This window comes from Hemitrygon akajei, chromosome 30 (assembly GCF_048418815.1).
Source record: "Hemitrygon akajei chromosome 30, sHemAka1.3, whole genome shotgun sequence".
Lineage (NCBI taxonomy): Eukaryota > Metazoa > Chordata > Chondrichthyes > Myliobatiformes > Dasyatidae > Hemitrygon > Hemitrygon akajei.
Window position 1 is genome coordinate 39,257,139 of NC_133153.1, and position 8,812 is coordinate 39,265,950.

The 8,812-nt window shown below is 37.0% G+C and overlaps 1 protein-coding gene across 5 annotated transcripts in view; it reads left to right on the forward strand.

Moving 5' to 3' along the window:
• The window catches only part of kif23 (kinesin family member 23), a 38,375-nt gene extending 29,936 nt beyond the window's left edge, over positions 1 to 8,439 (forward strand). For 2 of the 5 annotated variants that reach the window (XM_073032642.1, XM_073032643.1), the window contains 6 exons: positions 1,262 to 1,573; positions 5,934 to 6,167; positions 6,414 to 6,502; positions 6,901 to 6,976; positions 7,116 to 7,186; positions 7,633 to 8,439. In XM_073032642.1, coding sequence (XP_072888743.1) covers positions 1,262 to 1,573; positions 5,934 to 6,167; positions 6,414 to 6,502; positions 6,901 to 6,976; positions 7,116 to 7,186; positions 7,633 to 7,648 — 798 coding nt within the window. In that variant the 3' untranslated portion in view covers positions 7,649 to 8,439. The remainder of the gene's footprint in view (positions 1 to 1,261; positions 1,574 to 5,933; positions 6,168 to 6,413; positions 6,503 to 6,900; positions 6,977 to 7,115; positions 7,187 to 7,632) is intronic. The other 3 variants (XM_073032644.1, XM_073032645.1, XM_073032646.1) reach the window with 2 other exon arrangements.
• Positions 8,440 to 8,812: the final 373 nt, after the last annotated feature.

Genomic DNA, 8,812 nt, shown 5'->3' on the forward strand with positions numbered 1-8,812 from the left:
CAGATCCTAAACCAATTTAATTTTGGTTTGTGGATTTTTCCCCGTTCACAGAGATCCATGTTTTCTTCTCTTCTCCCCCATCCCCAGCCCCTGGACGGTTAAAATCAGAATCCTTCTGAGAGTCCCGTTTTCCTGAAGATTAACATTCAAAGCCTTTATTTTAAACTAGTAGAGAGAAAGAAAAGGAATATAACTAACCGTGTGTTGTTTGAGAGGGCTTAGAGTTCTCCTGGATGTACCATATGAATTTTTAGATCCTGTAATCAAATGTAGAGGGTTCTCAATGGACAAATGCAATAGATTTAAGTAACTCCCCTTACTTGCAGCCAATCCTGTAAATCTGAAATCTCTTTACTTGTTACTTGGGCTTGTACTGCTAAAACATGCATCTGTGACTTGGAGCACAAATTTCTGACTTATCTTTGAAAATTGGTTCTTTGCTTTAATGTCCTTAATTTGCCCCAAGGAGTCAATTTTATTATAAGCATGTGATCTGTATTCAGGACGTTCTCTGCAATATTTACCTTCATTAGTTTTTAATTATCATGCATAATTTTATATTAGTAAAATTTTCCACCTAAGTGAATTAAGATCTAAGTTCTAAAGCTGTTCTTAAATGTTGCACTAATTATAAACTCCATACTCATTGTTAGCAATCGTTGGTAGATGTGTTAGTGCATGAAAACTTCACCCTATGCAGTTCTGTGGAAGTAATTACCGGAGAACTCTAGAGGAATGATGTCATTGCGATGATTGTACTTTATTAAACAAACGTCATTCTACACAAATTGTGAATTGTAATCTAGGAAGGTAAACTGGCAAGATGAATTGCGCAATTTTAGCAAAGCTGTCTCAAATTTGTAGATGGTAGTACATGAGGATTGATTCTTCATTCACTTCCAAAATTTCTAACATTGTATTTACAAAACCAGTATGTTGTGCAAAGTTTGTCTGCTTTCTAAATTGTGACTAGGAAAACCCAGGATTCCTGGAATGAATGTGGGGTGGTTGAAAGTTTGGCAGTGATGCCTTTCTGGGTAAAATAATTTGACACCTTTGTTAATGAACCATCTATGAAGAATAGTACTTAAAGTGAGTGATTTGATATTGTTTGAGTGAAAACTCAGAATTGGCAAAAAATGATTGAAGATAGTTACTGTTAGCTCTTGCAGCTTTACCTCACTATTTAATGTACAGTTAAGAATTTTTAATTTCTCTATGCATTGCATGTTCTTTCTAACTTTTCATCCTATTTCCATAGTTTTCTGGTAACACTGCACCACCCCTAGCCACTACAAAGTGCTACCCAGCATCTAGGTCACAACTACATAGGCGCTCTAATTCCTGCAGCAGCTTCTCTGTGGCTTCCTGCATCCAGGAATGGGAGCAGAAGACTCCAGAACGGAAAATGGATGGTAACGCACCATCTAAGAATAAGCATAGACCACCGGATTCTCATCAAGTTAGGGACTCCAGTTTCCAAGGGAAATGGCAGGGAGTGAACCAGCTGAGCGGCTACAATTTCGGCAACCGTAGAAGAGAGATCGCAGTAGACCAAGATGCACGCTGGAGGGTTAGTGAAGCAAGTTATTAAGGGAGAAAAAAGCTTTGGGTATAGATTGAGAAAGTTTTTTTAAAAAAAATAGTTTTAGCAGGTGAATGCTCTTATTGTTGCATGTATTTCCCATCACATCTTTCGCAGCCATTTTAACACTAATTTGGTAAAATTTGCCTATATTAGAAATGTATTTAATTTCTTGTAAAACCACTTACCGGTAATTCATTTATAATGGACAGTTTTCATGGTCAAGAGCCAGTTAACTTCAATACTAGCCAGTGCTATTTGCAGAATATGTATTCATTCTAGCTTGCCATTCTGCTTGTGTAGTTTCTTGCTGAGAAGAATTGTGTGCACTTGCTTTTGTTGGTCTGAGGGTTTCAGTCTTGAAAATAAATAATTGGGCACATTAATTTACAGATTAATTGACATGAATTGGTGATGTAGATATTTAAAGATTGCTGAAAGATACAACAAGGTACAGATAAGTTGCAGATATGGGTGATAAAATGGCAGATGGATTTTAAGTGTTCTAGGCTATGTATGGAGAACTGCAACACAGAAAATGGTGGTGGAATTCAGCAAGTCATGTTGAAGAGTCGCATCCCAAAATATTCACTGTTTATCCCCCTGCATAGATACAAACATTTGTACTATCTGACCTGCTGATTTCCTCCAGAATTGTGTGTATTGCTCAAGATTTCCAGCATGTGCAGGATCTCTTGTGTTGTAGAGTATTGCATTCATTTCAGGTTGTCCCATTATAGGAAGGATGTGGAAGCTCTGGAGAGAATGCAGAAGTAGTTTACCAGGATGCGGACAGTATTAGAGAATATGTGGTAAAGGAGATGCATAGATAGACAGCCGGAAATGTTTTTTAAATCATGGTTGAAATGTCTAATTTCTAGAAGATGGCATTTAAGTTGAAAGTGGGGAAAGTTCAAAAGAAATATATGGGGCAAGTGTATTTTTACATAGTGGGTGCCGGGACTGTGCTGCCCGGAATGGTGGTGACAACAGGTATGATAGAGGTGTTTTAGAGGCTCCAGATGAATCTTCACAAACTCCTAAGGCGCCTTCTTCATCATTGCACTTGCGTGTGGGGCCCAGGAAAGGTCCTCAAATAATAACAGTTGCTGACCCTCTGGTCCGCTGACTGTTTATTCCCCATTGCCTGAACTGCTGAGTTCCTCCAGCATTTTGTGTAAAAGGGACAAATGCTTTTTATAGGATCAGTGCCAGAAATGGCAAGTTAGGAATGAGTTTCATTGTGGGTAAAGTGCTAAGTGTTTCACAGAGAATGTCTGTGCATTTTTGTGCAAACTGCAGGCAATGTGCTGCTGTTCTTTTTGTTCGTGTTTGGTGTTGCAGTTTTAATTACCATAATTATCAGATTCACAGTTGTACTTCACCTGTACAACTGATTGAATGCTCCAAGCAAGGCACATTAAATTCAAGGCCACAGCAGTCTAATTGGTTACGGTGCTTGAATTGCAAATGCCTTGAAGTTTTGTTTTTTAGCAAATGCTATAAATGTACTGTACTGGATGCAATGTAAGTTGCATCGAGCTGATACTTGTAGCATCTGCTATATGAATGTGTATCTTGTTTGCATCACTTCTAAGTGGATTCCAGCTACTGCTGAAGCTGTATAGAAAATATTTTGCTGCTTTGCCATTTTTGTATAGCCACACATTTTAAGATGTTGTAATAATTTATCACTTGCTTATCCTAATGTTAAAGTATTATCTGTGCTGAGTGGAGATTTCACTAATGAAACAGTGTAATGTCTGAGCTCTTCTTGGGTCAGTGACTACCCCTGAGCACTGGTGTTATGATTGGTACACTGTTCTTGGAAGGTTGCATCCTAGATCTTTCTATCCATGGGGAAGCACATTGTGGCTATTCTAAGAAAACTTTTTTTAAATAGCTCACTTTTCTGTATTCAGTTATTGTTAGAAGTTGGAGTGTTTTTCTCAAGAATGATCAAGGTAATTTTTTCAAATTTTAGTGCCCATCTACCTTGTAGTGTAATGAGAAGGTTATTTGGGCATATGATTGGTTCTGTACAGTGGATGCTTTCCCTCATAGTCATTGCCATCAGAGCTCTTTATCCAAAATGGCAATCGCATTTTAACTCTCATTCCCACACCTCGGTCTTCTCCAGTGCTGGTGATATATCTTGTCAATCCAAAACATAAAAACTAATTAAAAGGAAAACAAGTTGGGAGGTGAGTCATGTACTTCATTTTTACTTTAAGTGAGGCACGCACATATCCTATGGTAGCGTCATGATATATGCAATTCACTTATTTTTACATAACCAGTAATGAATTATTTAAACAAGAATGCTTAATGAAACAATATTACTCAAATACTACTGAAATATTAAATACACAACAGGGTAAGACTAAAATCACCTCATTATGCCTGGGTGGTCTATATTCCAATGTATGCACATAGTTTTCCCGTTTCAGATAACCTCCACTTCCTGTGCTCCCTTCTTTCTCCTCCTGTTTTCATTCCCCTTGCTGACCTGGTTCCATCCGCCTATTGCCCACGCACTATACATTCTAGATTTCCTATCTGCCGTCATTCCTACCTTCTCTAATTCTACTTATTGCCTTCCTTTCTTATCAGATTCCAACATCTGCAGCCTTTTGTCTTCCCCACATTACTTTCCATCTTCTGCTCTATCCTTCTCTCTACCTACCACCCACCAGCCACTGTCTCTCATCTCCACACCTCTCCCTCCCCACCTGGTTTCATTTGCCTGTCATCTCTCTCCTCTATTTTCGCCAATTGCCTGCCTGCACTTGCTTCACCCCTTGCTCTGACCTCTTTATAGTGACCCTGTCTCATCTACATTCAGCCTTTCCCTATTTGAAAATGAGTGAAAAAGCATCAGATGAGAACAGGCTTACACATTGGTCTACCATGGTGACCGCTTATTGTCCAATATTCCACCAAAGTTCTACACTTTTCAAATGGGAGGAAGAGAAATTAATAAAGAAAATATTGCGCTGTACTTGGAATCCTTGCTGCACTAGTGTGGAGTGTGCTTGTGTTTTTCCCCAAAGTAGAAATACCCAGTGTTAGGCAATTCTCTGCTGCTTAAGATGTGTGGATATATAACTTTGTATTTACAGGCTTCAGCTGCTGATTAGAAGTCAGTAACTTGCATTTCTCTTCAAACAGGATAGCAATCACGGGCTAGTACACGTTATTGACATTGTATTTTCTGCATATGTTATTGACATTGATGTATTTAACTGGTATTTTGTCACTTAAAAAAAATAGATTTATGAGTAAAGCTAAGCTGGTGCCCAAATGGGCAGAATACTGCAGTGTGTGACACTAAAGAAGATAATATTTAGTGTTCTGAATAATACTGACAGCTAATTATTTACTCAAATTAGTAAATATTTGTGGATAAAGCTATGTGCACTTTATAATTTAAGATGTATGCTGACATGTAGAGCAATAGACAAGCTGTACTTTTGAGTGACTGATCATAATCACCTGTTGAATATGTATGAATCTGCAGAGATGCTTTCTAATGCATGTTTAATATGATGAATGCTAGGAAGAGAAATCTCTGCCTGCTTTTCTTCTTGTGTGAAAGCCAATACTTGCAGTCAGGATTTAACAGAAATGAAATTTGACAATTTAATGTGTAGAGCGTGCTTCCTGGCACTTACTGGTAACCCAATCTGCTTTAAATTTGCTCTTTAAGTATTATTACTCTAACAATTTGAGTATGTGCGTAGTTTCTCATGTATCTAAAATGGACTACTTTTGGCCCAGTTGTACTTGGGGATGTAAAATTCGGTAACAGATACATTGTGCGTGCACTAAATGTCTTAAGGTCTTCTAGCATTGTTCCTCTCCTGAGATCTGCTTGTTCATGTGGTTGCATGAGAGTTCTGCTCTGCTTTTGGTGCGTGGGGGCTTGCTTTGCATAACTGCTAAGGGTCTTTTTCCTAGCCTGCAGGAGGCTACTTAACATAATCATCAGTTAATCAAAACATTGATTTGGGGTTTTATTCTAAATTCAATAATTTTATGTTGATTATTTGTTATATATTTTGGAGTTTTCAAATGAAATTCAAAACAATGGTTAAAACCTGCCCATTTGTTTTCAAGAAATCTGGATCTTGCTAGATTTGCTTCCTAGCAAGGCTATGGTTTTTTAATTCAATAAGTGTACAGTTTTGTTCTTCCCATTGAGACCAGAGTAATTTCGGAGAAAGAACTGTTGCTGATTTTAACTGTCTTTTATTTTTTTTACTCAATCAAATTTGTTCTGTAAGGGATCCTTTAATCAGGAATTTCTGATTACAATTTCTGTTGATTACTGTTTCAATCTGCTTAGAATGCACCACCTGTTCATCTACGCCACAGACGGTCACGCTCAGCAGGTGGGGAACGATGGGTAGACCATAAGCCAGTTGGTAGCATCGAGATAGACACTGTTCTCCAGCCACATATACCCAATGCCATCACAGTGGCTGTGCCAAATGAAAAAGCTCTGGCTAAATGTGACAAGTACATTTTGACACATCAGGAGCTTGCATCAGATGGGGAGATTGAAACCAAACTCATCAAGGTAATGACCTGTGTAACAAACTAATAAAAGTTACTGTCATATTGTTTGCTGACTAGCACAACTATGTTAATGAATCTTTCCAGTCTTTGCTTCAAAAAAGTTTGTAGTTGAAAGTGATCATGGTATTTATATTAATATTGGTAGTTGGATTCAATCTTAAATTATAAAGCATGCCTTTTTCAATGCATTTTCTTGAAGTAAATGTAATTTATTTTGATAGTGTTCACTCCAATTTTTTTTCCTCAGGGAGAGGTGTTCAAAACCAGGGGTGGTGGCCAATCGGTCCAGTTCACAGATGTTGAGAAGCTGAAGCAAGAATCTCCTGCTGGTACAAGGTGTGTATTGTGTGAAGATTAAACAGTATATTCACCCTTCAAAACTGGTTTTAATTTAGAGCTATCAATATAAACTTGTGCGCAAAATTTGGAAGTGAATAAGGTGGTGTCAATCACTGTTATAAATCTAGCATTCAGCATATTAAATACCTGTAGTACAAAATGTGTATGAATAATAGGAATTGTTTACATTGCCTTTAATATTTCAGTGGTTGAATATGTAACTTAGTGCAGCAAAGTGTGCATATGTGATGTATTAATCTACTGCTTATCTTAAAGAAAATTAACTTGTGTCTTAAACACTTGAAGCCCATTTCATTACTTATTTTGTAAAGGTAGTAGGGTTAATTATTTTATTTGTCAGTATTTTATTTTAATGTTTTCAACACCTTAATTAGGAAACGCAGATCTTCTCCGTCAGCACGTCCTCCAGAGGATACGACAGAATCTGAATGGACAGATGTGGAAACAAGGGTAAATGTACTTCTGACACTGGATTGAATAGAGGGAAGAGGAACTTCTCAAATGTTTCAATTGCTTTTTGTTTCTGTTAGATTCTCTTCAATGCTGATGAGAAAAAGACCACTAACAGTGCTCCATTGCTGTTTTTCAGTGTTCCGTTGCTGTAGAAATGAAAGCGGGCAGCAACCTGGGGCCTGGATACCAGCATCATGCTCAACCAAAGTAGGTGTCCTAATCACCTTACCTTTTACAGCAAATTTTTATTAACGCTCTCTTGGCATCCAATATTTAATGGTCTGTAAACCAACAGTTTACGTGGCTGCTGAAATGCAATTTTGGTTTAAAATGATCAATAAAGTATCACATTAGGTTGAGTTGTTGACCCTCTGGGTGACTGCAGAATAACCCTAGTAGACCTTGCGCCTCTCTGTGCAAGGAGTGGTCCACGTGCACTTCCTTCCATTGCATTTTGCAGTGGCTATTACCTGCTACGGCAGGACTTAGCAGGTCTTTGAGGCTAAGTTGGTAAAGTGAGCTAGGAGGAAAGCCCCAGGTAATAGTTCTCCAAGATGGTAATAGTACCCGCCCACACACATGTGCACAAAAACTCCTTATTCATTTTATAATAGCAAGCTAATTCTTAATGTTTACCCTTTTTTTTTTTATAGACGCAGAAAGCCGTAAATGCCATATAACTTCATTTTGTGGAACACCTCGAGCAATATTGGAAAATTAACACTTCAGGCTAGATGCTATGCAAAATTTGGGTGCTTGTTACGCCAACAATGATGTAAAACATTTTGAATTGGAGCTATAGTGATCTTGCTGATACGTATATTATATGGGTGTCTTCCTTTGTCTTTCAAATTATGCATTTTACTATATGGGCCTTGCCCCACTTGAGGATACAACTTTATACCTCTCCCAAGTCAAATAATCATGATCTTTTGTTTTGAAATGTTTTCAACAATTGATGTGTAAATTAAAATATGCATTTTGAGATTGGCTATATTTACAGAAGAACATTTGAGGAAATTCAGCTTTTAAACAGCATTATTCTATTATGGCACTTTTTATGGCCTATTTTTATAAAAATTGGATAATGCCTGTACTATATAGTTTAAGAAAAAATCTGCTTGCAACCCCCATCACTGAATAAATCCTTATCTCATGTTTGGAGCTGCTGCTATTCAGTTGAGATGATGCACTTTAGAACAGTCACCTTTTTGTATAAACACATCTAGTCAACTTCAAGCAACATCTTTCTATGCTGTTGTACAGTAAGCTTTTCCTTAGACTAATAATTTTGTTAGAACTTACTATATGTTTTACCCAGTTAAGGTATAGATTTTTGTAATAACATCTTTTTATCTGAAATGGCACTTTTGTAAGTGAATATTTACATGTATTTTCCACCATCCAAAATATAAATATTAAGTTCATTTTTCATTAAAATTGTTCCTGTTATAAAATGTTGAATTTTGTCTCTGAAGTTATTTCTCATCTACTCTGAAGGCGGTCTGAAGAGGGAAAATTATAGCAATATCTTCATATAAGAAAAAGTAAGGAATAAAACAGAGGAATTACAAAATAGGCTGAAGGAACTAGAGAAAAAACACAAATTGAATTTGGCACAGGATACATTAGGGGAAATTAAAAGAATTAGGAATGAAATAAATAATTTGGCTACGCAAGAAATCAGAAAAAACTTGATGTTTCTGAAACAGACAATATGAAAGTGGATTGAAATCTATGAAAATACTGGAATGGAAACTGAAAAAAAAGATAGCAGAAAATACAATTCATAGAACTAGGGACCCAAGAACGAAAATGATAAAAAAAAATAAG